General features: G+C 45.7%; 1 protein-coding gene across 2 annotated transcripts; it reads left to right on the forward strand.

Annotated features, from left to right (window-relative positions):
• Positions 1–4,329: 4,329 nt before the first annotated feature.
• Positions 4,330–14,323, forward strand: Selenos (selenoprotein S). 2 transcript variants are annotated; one of them, XM_021167469.2, is made up of 6 exons: positions 4,330–4,462; positions 5,008–5,142; positions 8,133–8,239; positions 11,666–11,755; positions 11,911–11,989; positions 13,680–14,323. In XM_021167469.2, exons 1-6 carry the CDS (start codon positions 4,387–4,389, stop codon positions 13,757–13,759), a joined length of 567 nt encoding a protein of 188 aa, XP_021023128.1. In that variant the 5' UTR covers positions 4,330–4,386; the 3' UTR covers positions 13,760–14,323. The 2 variants fall into 2 exon arrangements, with proteins under 2 accessions (XP_021023128.1, XP_021023130.1); XM_021167471.2 differs by having other exon boundaries at positions 4,427–4,491.
• The last annotated feature ends 486 nt before the right edge of the window (positions 14,324–14,809 follow it).

Consider the following 14,809-nt stretch of genomic DNA (forward strand, 5'->3'; position numbering starts at 1 on the left):
TTTTGAGACAGGGTTTCTCTGTATAGCCCTAGCTGTCCTGGAACTCACTTTGTAGACCAGGCTGGCCTCGAACTCAGAAACCCACCTGCCTCTGCCTCCCGAGTGCTGGGATTAAAGGCGTGCGCCACCACACCCGGCTTGGTGGCAGTCTTCCTAAGACTACAAGATCCCCAATACCAAAGCAAAAACAGATTTCCTGTCTTCTATTTCATTTATGAGCCCTCTTACTGGATGAGATGTCTTGGTCAACAATCCCAGTTATGACAAGCCAGTGGTTGTTCTGTAATTGCACATTTTTTACTAAAAGTAGCTTAATGAAACCCTGGCCTGGACATGCACTGAATTAGTCTGGACTGAAACTATTGGCACTCGATGGTTTAGTATTTGGGGTAAGTGAGAAAAACAGGACACCATTGCATCATGCATGCCATTGTCCCAGTCAAGGACTTGCCAAAGCTGGCTAGAGGCAAATGAGGTTTCCTTTCTTATGTGTCTCAGGACCCAGATAACTGATGCGGTTCAATCATTTGAACCTTCAATCTGTGTTTTTCCTGGAGCCTAACATTTTCAGGGAATAGTTTTGTAGAGTATGAATTTTATTCAGGCTAATATTGGTCCTGTTACAGCAGAAGTTTGTATCACCTGATAGTCGTGCAACACTTGCAAGAATGGGTAGGTGGAACTGTGTTATGATGCTGATTTGAGGTGGTCTCATGTAGCCCAGGCACATAACGGAAACTGGCCTGAACTCCTAATCCTACCTCCACATCCCACCAGCTGAGATTACAAGTGTCTCCTCACCTGACCTTGAATGTTTTCTCTCTAGCATTTGTATAACTGGTAAATGCCCTACTTTTGAAGCTTGCCCTAATTAAATTAATGGATATGATTAACAAGACTGACTAGCTGAAGGTTGATCCCTGGAATGGGCAGGACAGAACTGATCTCTCCATACATGTGCCTGCATACATATATGTGCACACACAGGAGCTAGAGTTGGAGAGATGGCTCAGTGTTCACAGGACTTCTCCCAGGGGACCTGGGTTTGGTTCTCAGCGCTAACATGGCAGATCACAGCCTTCTGTAACAGTTCCAGGGAGGTGCGGTTACATTCTGGCACACGAGAGCATTCCTGGAAAGTGGCAGTTCCTCACTGCTTGAGCAGGACGGGCATTTTATTGCCTTCTCTGAGCCCTTGAGCTCCCCACACCCTCCATCCTGTGTAGCTGCTTGTTATATTGGAAAACAGCGATTTTGGCAGTTTGCCAGCAGGAAACACCATCTGTTTCCTTCCATATTGACTCTGCTCTTTATTTTTAATGCTTTTATTACCCTATATTAGTTATATATAGTAATGGACATCATTACATGCCCATAATGTATTTTAATTGTACACACACACACTCCTATCAGCCTCCTTTGTCCTTCAGATGGTCTCCCTCTTTTTAATTAACTACCCCCTTTCTGTGACTGACTTTAGAGTTAATTATGGGAGCTTGGGCACCTTACCAATGGCTACACCACTGAAGAAATGTTTCTTAATCCTCCATCAACTAGTAACTGTAAGTCTTGGGGGTGGGGCAGGCCCAAGTTAGCACCTCCTCCTCTCAGTGGTAGGATGTTGAGGAGCCCAGTCTTGTGCAAATCTTGTGACATTCGTGATGAACAAAACTAGGCTTTCTATGCCTAATTCTCCATGAACAACTTAACTAAACTATACTCAAAACTGATAACAGTTCTGCTTACTCGCCATTAACCAAAGCAATTTAACTGGCTGAATACAGTGGATGGGGCAATTTTAACCTGAAGGACATGGCTATAAGAAGGGCCCATGCAAGGATGTGACAGTAAGTGACAGGTTAGAGCCAGGCATTGAGTCTACATAGCCAGTGGTGGGCGTTGGGGTTACTATTCACCTTTGCCCTAGTTTTCCAAGTAACATCTGAGCTATCACGTAAAAGGACAAAGGCATCACACCTGAGAAGTAGGAGCAGGATTGCAGGAACTGAAATTAAACCCTAAAATCCATGCACTCAATTCGAAATACCGTAAATTTTAGTTGAATATTATACTGTGTATCTAAGTATGTACACTGGGTTTGTAAACAAAGTTATTGTTGGGTGTGTGTGTGTCTGTTTTTAAATTTGGCTTTGCTGTTTTGAGAGGGGGCTAACTACAGAGATATGCCTGCCTTTGTCTCCCATGGTTTTGGTTTTGGTTTTTGAGGCAGGCTTACACTGCTGAGTGTGACACCAGAGATGACTCTGAAATCCTGATCCTCTTGCCACCATCTCACAAATGCTGGGATGAGAGCCGTTTGCCCCACACTCGGTGTGTGCAGTGAGGGGCTTTACACCTAGGGTTCTGTACGTGCTAGGCAAGGAAGCACCTGGCCAACTGAGGTACATTCCTACTCCTACTTTGTATATTTTAACATGTTATCTTTCTGAATTGCTAGTTTCCATGTTAGACTGCAAAGTTCCAAGTGGAAGAGATTCCTTTGTATGGCTAAGTTTATGTAAAATAATGATTTCGTTATTACACTGTTTTATCTGTGTATCATGTACTTTGATCATATCCACTCACCTCCCTTTTTATTGGTTTTTGTTTTTTTTTTTGTTTTTTGTTTTTTCAAGACAGGGTTTCTCTGTAGTCCTGGTTGTCCTGGAATTCACTCTGTAGACCAGGTTGGCCTTGAACTCAGAAATTCGCCTGCCTCTGCCTCCCAAGTGCTGGGATTAAAGGCATGGTTTTGGTTTTTTAAGACAGGGTTTCTCTGTGTAGCCCTGGCTGGAATTCACCCTGTAAACAGAGCTGGCCTCTAACTCAGGGATCAGCCATCCTCTGCCTCCTGAGTGCTGAGATTAAAGGAGTGAGCCAGCACCACCTCTTTTAATGAAACTAACCCCTCTTAACCAGTGTGCTGGGATTAAAGGCTTTTAAGGCAAGGTTTCTCTGTGTAGCCCTCACTGTCCTGAGCTTCAAATTCAGAGACTCACCTGTATCTGCCTGCTGAGTGCTGGGGTTGAAGGTGTGTGCCACCACTGCCCAACATTTCCCCTCCACCTTGTCTTTTAATGAAACTAAACATTACTTATTTCATCATCATGATTACAGATGTTAAGGGACTGGATAAACAGGCAAATGAGCAACCTCCTCCCTTGTAACCAGATGTTTCACTTGCTCTGTATGATGTGAGAAATCACCTTAAGCAAAGAGAGAGGGTTCAAACTGGGCTCAGAGGTGGGGTGGCAGTCATCGGTACCAAAAAAGAAAAACAAAAAAATTAAACTGATCCTTTTTTACCACTGAGAAAACTATTAAAAACATAAAACTTTAAAAATTCAGCAATTTTTTTTAAAAAGCCATGTTGTGTCTGAAAAAAAATCAGCAAATTCATGGCTATCTTCATATCCTTAGCTTCATATCCAGTCATCAAAGTCTATTTTCAAGGTGGTTGATAATGTGAAGTGATTCCAGGCTTTTCTCTCCCATGTCCCAGATGGAGTTGCTGCATTAGCTTATTACTGTAACAAGATCCTTAGCAGACTAGTTTTTATGACACAGTGAGTTTTATTTCCATTTTGGAGATTCAAAGTCCTCAAGCTTGGTGCAGCACCGTATAGATTCCATCAGGCTCCTCAGGCTGTGTCATCTCACGGTGGGGTGCACAGAAATCTAGTCTCTTTTTCTCTGGGGACACCCACATTGACCTCATATAGTAGTTTCCCAAAGGTCCCACCTTTAAACACCACAGAGTTCTCACCTTCTTAATCCCATTAATCTATGGAAACTTGATTCCATCAGTTCCATTTCAAATCGCAGCTATCTCCTTTATTGCGTTCCTAGTATATTGCAGAGAACCATTACAAAAACTGTGCTAATGTGACACATAAGAGCCTAAATTGGAGTCATTACTACATTAATTCCTTCCCTTGAGACAGTGGATCAGAAGAAAGGAATTCTAAGTAGATTGCTTTCCGCACGTTTGGGGAGGGGATCTATGCTGCAAACCCTTAGGGCCCGGTGACAAGGGCGGGACTCAAATCTCATCTCCAGGAGGTTTCAAATCTCTTGAGCCTCAATGTCCAATCAGTATCAAGTACAAGGTCTGTAAAAACATTCGTGCAAGATCTGTTATCCGAGCTATGCATAGTTGAGCTGCGAGCTCCTCCCTGAAAGTCAAACGCGCTTCCGCCTGGGCATCCTCCAGCCCCGCCCTCTGGTCACACCCCCCCTGTGATTGGCCGAGCGTCGAGGCAGGTCGAGCCGCGATAGGTCAGTACCTCCACGGCCGTGAGCGCCACGTGTACATAGGGCCGAACCGGAAGCGCAGAGCAGAGAGGAGCAGCGGGCTTGTCGTTGGTGGCGGCGGCGGTGGCCACCATGGATCGCGATGAAGAGCCTCTGTCCGCGAGGCCGGCGCTGGAGACCGAGAGCCTGCGATTCCTGCACGTGACAGGTCAGGGGCGGCGGGCGCCGCCATGCTCGGTGGGTCGACCTCCAGGAGGCTTGGCGTTAACGCCGCGGACTGGCCGGGCCTGCCTGCTGGGCCGGAGCTCAGCTTTCTCGAAGTCACCCTAGCTGGGCGGGCGCTCGCGGACTTGGCTCACTGGAGTCCCTTTAACATCTTCCTTTTGCAGTGGAGTCCTCCGCCCGGCGTTTCGCTCTACCCTGCACTAACACACTGTTGTCTCACTCCTTAACAAAGTGTAACTCACGGAGTCTGGATGGCCTTTGCTTTCCTGAATCAGATAGACGCGTCCCCTTTGGTCCTTCAGAACCTAGCTGCTGGGCTCTGCACCCTCCGGGCTACTCCCGAGTCCCCTTGTAGTTGAGAAGTTTCTGTACCCAGCGATTCGCTTCTTAGGAGTCCGTTTCCAGCTAGACTGTGAAGGTTCTGAAAGAAGCAGCCATGACTATTTTTGTAGAGTATTATTGAAAAAATGCTATTTCCATTTCTGAAACTGGTTTCTTTTTTCTTTTTTTTTTTTTTTTTTTTTCCAGTGGGCTCCCTGCTGGCCAGCTATGGCTGGTACATCCTCTTCAGCTGCATCCTTCTCTACATTGTCATCCAGAGGCTCTCCCTCCGACTGAGGGCTTTGAGGCAGAGACAGCTGGACCAAGCCGAGACTGTTCTGGGTTAGTGCCATGTGGTAGAAATGAAGGCGCCTGTCATTTACTTAGTGGGTGGCGGCAAAACATGCCTTTGAGTTTTGAAAGATTTTTATTGAGATGCAGAGACTCCGCGATGGTGTATAGCATACTCAATGCACATCTTGTTCGGTGGATGGGGACCAGTCCCTGGAGATGGCCAGGTCTTGTGGAGGAAACAAGAAGTGCCAAGGGGTGGTGGGTGGGGGATATCAGGCATTGGGGTCCTGGGAATCTTGCCGCCTGACTGACTGGAAGTGGGGTGCTACTTTATTTATACAGCACTCGGTAGACAAGGATGGATTCATCGATCATATTTTTGTCCCCAGATGTATTTTAGCTTCTTCATAGTCATAAGTTTAGTCATCATTGATAAACCGTGACAGAGCAGAGTTATCTTTTACAATCATTTTCCCTCATCAACCCGGTAGCCCATTTTTTTTTTTTTAAGAATCTAGAGGCATATTTTGCCAAAGCATGACAGTCCATTCTCAGGCTGGTAGCTCTTATGGTTTCAAAGGCACTAGACAGAAAATCTCCAAGCCAGCCTGGGTAGGTTGTCATGTCCTATGGCAGTAGGTTAGCAGTTTATTCAATCAACTTTTGATGGTCAGAGTGCTAATTGTCATTAGGCCCAAGGAAAATCTTCAAGCCAGAACTGCTACAGTTATTATTCAATTTTGGATGTAATACTATGTTTTTTTTAATCTTTGTGGAATTTATTTGTAGGTCTGAACTTGGTATTTTTTTGTTCCTTGGTCATAGGACACCACAGTGGTCCTGCACAGACTAATTTTTCCAAGGGAGGTCTTAATCCCTCATTCTTTTATCATTTATCCACACCATCCTTTGTCCATCAGGATAAGCCCCCATGTAGGGCAGAGATAACTCAAGCCGGTTTAACTTTGTTGTTGTATCTTTTTCCTGGAGGGGCATACCATATGTGCCCGCCCCCAATCTTATGTATGCCACGTATTCCCCTGAGTGATAGGAGGAAGAGGCTTTAACCTGATTGATCGGCTGCCAACTTCTCCAGCCCACTGAGTCTTACTTCTCTTTTAAGTTTACCTTGTTCTAATTATCTTGTTCCTGAGTAAATGGAGAGGTGTGTGCGTGATCCAAGGATATCTTGGAGCCTGAGCCTCACAAGGAGATCTCTCCGGGCCTAAGGAAGAGCCTCAAGTAGGGCCAGATAAGGATATCTCCCTAAAAGTGGGCTGGGTGGTGTGCTTAGGAGTCCCCTAGGAACGCTTAGAAGCTGTCCTCTTGGGAGAAGGCATAGAAGAGTCGTACACTTCCCGTCAATTCAGTGTCCCCAAGTTGTACAAATATTAAAAGTCCCCAAGCATGCAACACATGGAGATCAAGACCAGAAGTGGAAGACCATGTGACAGCGATTGTATCGCTCTGCTCAGCTTTGATAGATAGTGGTCAAGCAGCTGTGCTGGCTTTGTGACTTTCACTGTTCCCATTAGCTGTGGCTGGGCCAGTTAGTGGGTCTTAATTTAGAGAGGATTAAAATGAAGATGTCACCCTTTTCTTTGTGCTCCAGTGACACCCCCCAGTGAACCTCTCTAGAATTATTGTGAGTGACCAAAAACTCAGTGTTAGGGTCTGTCTGTCCCTCCCTGCCTGCCTGCCTGCCTTCCTTCCTTCCTTATTCCAGTCGCTGTGCCGCCCCTCCCCCATCTCCAGTGTTAGGTTTTACACGCACTCCATTTTGATTTTTCCCTGACCTCATCAGACCTGATTTTCACTTATTTGGTTGTTTAGAGAAATCTCAAAGGGCAGCCGTTCTGTCTAGAAGCTACACTCCTGTGTGTGTATCCTAAAGAAACACTGTTTTATATTGCAATATAACTTAAATATAGGTCACCATTCAACTGATTACTACAGTACTGAGACGGGTGGATTTACAAGTAGGTAGAAAAGTAAACTAGGGCTGGGTGTGAGGCACACACCTTTAATTCCTACATTCAGGAGGCAGAGGAAGGCAGATCTGTGTGAATCTGGGGGCAGCCCAACATGCATATAGTTTTAGGTCAGCCAGAGCTACATAGTAAGACCCTGTTCTAAAAAAAAAAAAAAAAATTAAGTAGGCTGGGGCTGGGGCTAGAGCTGAGGCTCAGTTTGTAGAGTGCTTGACTAACATACACAAGACAGAGCATTGGCTCTCCTGTACCAAGTAGAAGTGGGTGTGGTGGCAGACTTCTGTAGTCGTGCACGTGGACGTTGATGCAAGAAGAACAGGAGTTCAAGGTCATTCTGCTATATAGTGAGTTTGAGGCCAGTCGAGGTTATCTAATACCTGATTAATTTTTTTTATCTAATATATAATTAATTTGTTATTTGCATATACATCTGCAGGCAGAAGAGGGCATCAGATCCCCTTATGGTTGTGAACCACCATGTGGTTACTGGGAATTGAACTCAGGACCCCTGGAAGAACAGCCAGCGCTCGTAACCCCCTGAGAATTTCACTAGTCCAACATTCAGATTCATAATGCTAGTTGAAAGGACTTTGCTTTGTAGAAACAAGAATCTTACACCTCAGCCGGGCGTGGTGGCGCACGCCTTTAATCCCAGCACTTGGGAGGCAGAGGCAGGTGGATTTCTGAGTTCGAGGCCAGCCTGGTCTACAGAGTGAGTTCCAGGATAGCCAGGGCTACACAGAGAAACCCTGTCTCGAAAAACAAAACCAAAAAAAAGAATCTTACACCTCTTCTCATTGACCTGAGCCTGTCAAGTGATGGATAGAGATGCAAATTCCTTCTGTTTTGCTTTGTGGAATGCTGGTCAGGTGCAAGTGAGATGGCCACCTTGTACAGTGTTATCTCACTCACTATGGTGGCCATCAGAGCACTTAGTGCTCTGCCATGAGTATACAAGGGGATACTTTGTTGTGGTTTCCTGACATTTGAACCTTTCTATATAGGCGATTTCATATGGACTCATACCTAATTGTTTTTCTATTTTAGAACCTGATGTTGTTGTTAAGCGACAAGAGGCTTTAGCAGCTGCTCGTTTGAGAATGCAGGAAGATCTAAATGCCCAAGTTGAAAAACATAAGGAAAAACTAAGACAGGTATGAGCTGGGTTGACTTAATACATTTGTTGGGTCTTTTTGTTTTTTCCCTTGAGCATGCTAAGCAAGGTCTCTCTCACTAATCAGGCTTAGTGATAACAGTAAAGTATATTTACTGTTATTTGTAAGCTTAGAGAGCAGGGTCGTGTCTCACTATGTTTACATTGGCGATACAGAGAAAAGTATGCTAGTCGGAATAGTTGTGTAAGTACATTATTGCGGTGAAAGGCAGACATGAAGATGGTGTATGTGAGTGAGTGGGTGCGTGTCTTGGATGGATATGAAGATTAATTTCCCTTAGTTTACTGTTGGTCAGCATGTTTGCTCTGTGCAGTTTTGAATTGTCAAGGGAGAAACACTCTGGAAGAAAAGTGTATCTTTTGTTTGTTTTGCCTTCAAGTGTTTTCTTATAACTATTTATTCAACAGAACTGTGTGCCCAGGTCACATGCCTCTGGAGCTAGGGTAGATGCCAGCCTGTCACTCTGTGCTTGGATGCCTTGTAATCCCAAGTGCTGGGATTACAGGCTTTGATTGAAGTTGTGTACTGCCTATGACCTGGTTTAGGGGTGGTCGAGCACACTACAGTGGGTTTCAGAAGAGCCAAGAAAAGGCCGCGGTGTTGGTGGCGGTGTGGACCAGAAGGAACAAGGATTGCTTGATCAGCCAGGTTACTCATGGGAGTCAGAGTGCGTGTCGGTGCTTTTCCTGTTGCTATGATGGAGTGACAGAAGCAGCTGGGGGAGGGGGTTATTTTAGTGTACAGTCCCCAGGTGAGGATACAGTCTGTCATGGCAACAGGAAGCAGACTGACACCATTTCATCCTCATACAAGCAGCGGAGAGGATAGGAAGTAGAGCCGGGCTATAAATCCTCAAAACCCACGTGCTTTCTCCAGCAAGCTGCCCCTCCCAAAGTTTCCATGGCATTCCCAAACATTGCCACCAGCTGGAGGCCAAGTGTGCAGATGCAGAATTGCACACCAGCATTGAGCTGATCTCTCATTAAAGTGACTGCTTTCTAGTTTCAATCCAGAAAGTTTCCAGAGCCTGCCTCATCTTCACAGAAAGAACCCTCTGCCAGCTTTGAGGCACCAGAGAATTTGGTCATATTATTATAGTCTGAGTGTTACTGAGACTTCGAGCACAGGAAAGGGACTTGTGCCTTTCTGCTGTCAGTTGGCAGCTTCTCTTATTTTGGCCTGGTCATCCAGTTGGGTCTGGTCTGCCCAGCTTGGCTAGGACTCAGAAAGAAAGGACATAACAAGACCCAAGCATACCCCCTCCCCGCTAACACTTCTTCTAGTAGCAGCCTTCAGTGGACGTTAGTTGTCTGTCCTCTCAGTCACCGGCCTACATTGGAAACCTGTGGTACAGAAGTCTGTTCTGTGAAAGAAGTCTCCACTCTCCCTGCTTCTCATCTACTGCTAAATAGCCCATGTCATGGTAAATTCTTTTAGGTATTTTCACAGATGTATTTTATCTAATATTTTATGAGCACATAATGTGGGTCTCTCTCCATAAATGGAAAGTGTGTACATTTTTTTAATGTTTACCTATCTGCCTGTCTCATAGTTAGCTTAGATCTCTCATAGATAATCCTAGAATTTATCTGCTATACATCTGTTTGGGATGTTTATTTTATTATAATCTGTGTGTGAGTGCAGGCATGTGTGTGTCATGGTATGCTATGGAGGTCAGGGGACAGCTTACAGGAGCCATTCTTTCCTCCCACCATGAGTTCTGAGGCTCACATAGGTCATCCAGCTTATTCAGCAAGCGTTTCTGCCTGCTGAGCCAGCTTGCTTCATCCCCCTCTCCCCTTTGGTTTTGGTTTTGTTAAGATAGATCAGGCGTTCTTTGTTTGTTTTGGGTTTGGGTTTGTTTTGTTTTTTGTTTTTTGAGGCATGGTCCTGGCTAGCCTAGATGTTTGCTTCTGCTTCCCTAGAACTGGGGATTCTGGGATCACAGGCATGTATTCCATGCCCAGGTCAGCTATACTATAAAGTCTTTTTCTTGTTCATTTACTTGTTTTGGGGTATTTTTGTTATTGTTTGTTTGGTTGATTGTTTTCTTTCAAGATTGGGTTTCTCTGTGTAGCCCTGGCTGTCTTAGAATTCACTCTGTAGACCAGGCTATCTCAAACCTACAGAGATTCACCAGCCTCTGTCTCCCCAGTGCTGGGATTAAAGGTGTGGGGGCTGCTGCGGTTGCCATCACCACTACCACCTGGCTTCTGGGTATAGCAAATGGTATAAAGCAACCTTTATGTTAAGGTATTTTCTACTTTTCTCACCTTTCTGTGTTTACACGCAATGGAAGCTTGAAGGGACGGTTTAGCAAGAGATGTGCATGCCGTGGAGAGACTTGCTGAGTGCATGCTTTTAAGGAGTCTTTGTCACATGGCCTCATATCACAGTGGAATTGAAGCAGAACGGAGGGTATTGGGAATGGGAGAGCACACACCCCTGACATTCGTGTCCGCTGGGATTCTTGGTGCTAGAAAAGTGGCTCCCGTCCACGGAGCAGGAAGCCGAGCACAGGCCACAGGGTGGGTTCGCCCACAGGCTTGTCTTGGTGCTCATGACTGAGTGCAGGGTTTCTGTTGGGATTCATCTTCCCGTAGGTTTCCGTACTGCTTACCTTTCCAGTATGGAAATCTGTTGTCCTATGATCCAGTGCCTGAGGCAGTCATAGCCAGGTGACAATAAAACAGGGCTGCCAGCCACACACAGTCATTCCAGGTCATTTCTGAGAGTGGGCCTCACTGTGTAGGCCAGGCTGGCTTTGAACTTAAGTCTTCTCTCGTCTTCTCATCTTCCTGAGTGTCAGGCGTACAGGTGCATAGCACTGTGCCCGGCTTTCTACGGCAACTTTGTTGTTGTTGTTGTCGTTGTTGTTCTTGTTTAAGAGATGAAAGTGAACACTTGTTTTGGGAGATGTTCAAATTAAGAATTCTTTTTTTTTTTAAGATTTATTTTATATATGTGAGTACACTGTCGCTGTCTTCAGACACACCAGAAGAGTGCATAGGAACCCATCACAGATGGTTGTGAGCCACCATGTGGTTGCTGGGAACTGAACTCAGGACCTCTGAAAAAGCAGTCAGTGCTATTAACCGCTGAGCCCTCTCTCCAGCCCGAATTAAGAATAAGCACTTTCTTTGAGAATAGGAGGAGCTTATGGGTGCTTGCTGGGTGTGCTTTCTTGTGTGTGGTTCTTTGTGTGAGTGTGTGTGTGTATGTGTGTGTGTGTGTGTGTGTGTGTGTTTTGAGACAGATTTTCTTTGTGTAACAGCCCTGGCTGTCCTGGAACTCACTTTGTAGTCCAGGCTGGCCTCAGAGATCCACCTGCTCCTGCCTCCCAAGTGCTGGGATTAAAGGTGCATGCCATCACCACCTGGCTCATTGTATGTGGTTCTTTCTTAGCTTGAAGAAGAGAAAAGAAGACAGAAGATTGAAATGTGGGACAGCATGCAAGAAGGCAGAAGTTACAAAAGAAATTCAGGAAGGCCTCAGGTAACTGGAGGTGGCAGTACTTAGTCATATAGAATGCTGGCATTTGGAGTGGCTTTGTGGCTTTGCAGACTGAACCCAGAGCACAGCATATTGTAGCTGTACCTCCAGCCCCAAGTAGAATGTATTGATTCTTAAGCTTGTGTTTGTTCAAACAGGAAGAAGATGGCCCTGGACCTTCTACTTCATCTGTCATCCCCAAAGGAAAATCTGACAAAAAGCCTTTGCGAGGAGGTGGTAAGAACCTAGCAATGTGAAAGAAACATTTAGGATTTTCAACACTTAGAAAATCTGTTGTCTTTTTATCTGTGCTCTATGTGTGTGGTGTGTGTGTGGATACACATCACATACCCATGCTTGTACACAGAGGCCAGAGGATAGGTTTCGTTTGTTCTATCACTTTCCACATTACTTGATTGAGGCAGGGTCTCCCTCATCCTAGAGCTAGTTGGGCATCTGGAAAGCCACAGCAGTCCTCCTGGTTGTAACCCTAAAGCACATGGAATACACGCGTGTGCCACTGTGCCTGGCGCTCTACACGGGTGCTGGGATTTCCACTCAGGTCTTCGTGCTTGCTCACGTCCTTTTCCCCACCAAGCAGCCATCTTCCCAGCTTCGTATTTTCCTTTTCAAAGTAAGATTCTGCAGCTGAGAGCATGTGACATTTACGTGTAGTCCTAGCATTAGGAAGCTGAAGCAGAGGGATGGCTCAAGTGGAGGCCAGCCTCCGCTACACTGTGAGGTTCTGTCTCTAAAAGAAAGAAGATTCCCTTTGTGTCTGCGTCCCCAGTTTAGGACTAGAAATATAAGGCTGCCATGTGGCGCCTCCCTAAGCAACTAGGATGATGCTGGAGACGCTGTCTGTGTCTTGCTGGCACTGCTACCCTCTTCCTGTGAGTGACTTTCTCAGGGTGTGGAACAGACTCAGCTTTTTTCTGTGTGCATGGCTAGGCTCCCCAGGTGATACTATAGCAGCGTGCCTTCATTCTGTCCCTGAGGGATTTCACATCTCTCAGGAAGATGGAACACAGAAATGGAGAGTGAGCAGTCTTTTGTGATTCAAGCCGAGTTTGAGGCAGTGGAGCCTGGTGTGTTAGGTAGCTCCCCTCCTGCCCTCCAGAGTTCAGGGACATGGCAGAAGGAAGGGTGGAAACTTGAAACTTCTCAGATATTGACAGCACAGTGGAAGTTGTGGAAAACAAAGCACCTAGCATGCTTAAGTTTGTGCATGGCCTGTTGTGCTGTCCAGCAGCCCTGAGCTCGGCCAACCTAAATAGCCTGGCTTTGCAGATGAGGAAACTAAGGCTCAAGGCAAGATTTCACAGTGAACAAGGAAAAGAACCAGCCCACAGAAGGTCTGGCTGGATATGGAGACTGGGCCATTCGGCAAAGACCCATTTATCCATGTTGGCTATGAGGAGCTGATGTGCGAGGGAGAGATGGAAAAAGGATGTAGGTGACCCAGTTCTGACGACTAGAGGTGGAAAGTTCCATTCTGGTTGTTGGGTGTGGTTTCTGTTGGGGATTTGTTCTTGAGACAAGGTCTTACTTAGGCTTAGGCTGGCCACCAGCTCCTTGATCTGTGTTCAAGGCAAGATTTGATCTGTGACCAAGCCAAGGTGACCTTGATCTGTGTTCCTCTTGCCTCTACCTGGACCTTCACATCCTTTTAAAATGTTTTCATTTTGTTTTGTTTTTGAGACTATTAGGTCTTCGGACTAGCTTAAGTAATTGCCTATGGGATTGAAGGCTGCACAACTATCTTCACCCACCTTATTTTTATGTGCTAGCTGAAGTCCCTTGGAAAGGCCATAAGATGGAATCTATACCTTGCAATTGGCATCCTAGAGTTGTGGTTATAGTTTTAATATAGGATGTTCTCGGATTTCCAGCCATCAAAATAGTTTTGTTTCCTTTTCACTTCCAGGTTATAACCCTCTGACGGGTGAAGGGGGTGGAACCTGCTCCTGGAGACCTGGACGCAGGGGCCCATCATCTGGTGGATGAAACTAGGACTCTTGTTAGTGTCGCTCTGACATTAACAAGGTGAACCTTTAACCCTCAACTCAATTGCCTTACGCACACTTTCACAGTGACTGGCCAAGGAGAGGTGGGGCTTATCTCTGTTGTAAACTACTTGTACTTTAAGGGCTTTGGTCAGCATGAGATATAGACATTGCCATTAGGCCACACTCTAGGCAAGGCAGCCATGGCTTTCATGGCTGCTGGCTAGTTGGTAGGTTGAAGGCTTCTTGCTGTTTAGCAGACTTAATAAAGAAGGCCCAGTGATGGTACTTTGGGGTAGAAGTCCTTGCTGACAGGATGGTCTCTGTGACAGGATGCGTTGAATGATGTCTTCCTTATAAATGGTGAGCCCACCAGTGAGGATTACTGATGTACACAGTTGATGGGGTTTGCTTCTGTATATTTATTTTATGTACAGAACTTTGTAAAAAAAAAAAAAAAGTTAAATACTTAAAAAGTAACATTTTTAGCATCTTTATTAAACTCAAGGAAATTTCTTTGTGAGCTTGACTTTGTCAGACAGTAAACAGCTTTGTATCATTCACAGTCTCTGATTTTTCTTATTTCTCATGGCCGGTAGCAGATGGTGGGTGATTTTACAGTTGACAAGCTCCTTGGGGTTCAGCTGCTACGTTAGTAGGATAAAGCAGTGTCACAGCAGGCTGTGGTGGTGCCTAGAACCCCACACTCTGGGTGCGAGGGCCTGCGGATCCCTGCACATCCGAGGCTAGCCTGAACTACGTGGTGAGTTCCAGGCTCACCAGAGCTATCTAGTGAGACCCTGCTGAAGGAAACACGAGTACACTGTAATAAACTGCTGAAAGATGTCTAAAAGAAAACAGGTAGGCCTAGAGGAGCTTGCCTGTAAATACTTCAGACACCGGGGAATAGCCAGTTTGGCCTATGTAGCAAAACCCTGTCTTGCCACACAAGGACAACAACAAAGTCTTGCTTGAGCTGCTAGGATTCCTGTTATGCACATGGCTCATGTGTTGCATCCTTGAGAGGCCCAGCTGGGGATTTGCTGTAAGA

Source organism: Mus caroli, chromosome 7, assembly GCF_900094665.2.
Source record: "Mus caroli chromosome 7, CAROLI_EIJ_v1.1, whole genome shotgun sequence".
Lineage (NCBI taxonomy): Eukaryota > Metazoa > Chordata > Mammalia > Rodentia > Muridae > Mus > Mus caroli.

Excerpts from the sequence above, each read along its gene's own strand:
- Selenos (XM_021167469.2), top strand. The coding sequence starts at position 4,387 with ATGGATCGCGATGAAGAGCCTCTGTCCGCGAGGCCGGCGCTGGAGACC. Across the intron at positions 11,756-11,910 it reads GAAATTCAGGAAGGCCTCAG|GAAGAAGATGGCCCTGGACC; the intron begins GTAACTGGAGGT and ends TTGTTCAAACAG. Across the intron at positions 11,990-13,679 it reads AAAGCCTTTGCGAGGAGGTG|GTTATAACCCTCTGACGGGT; the intron begins GTAAGAACCTAG and ends TTTCACTTCCAG.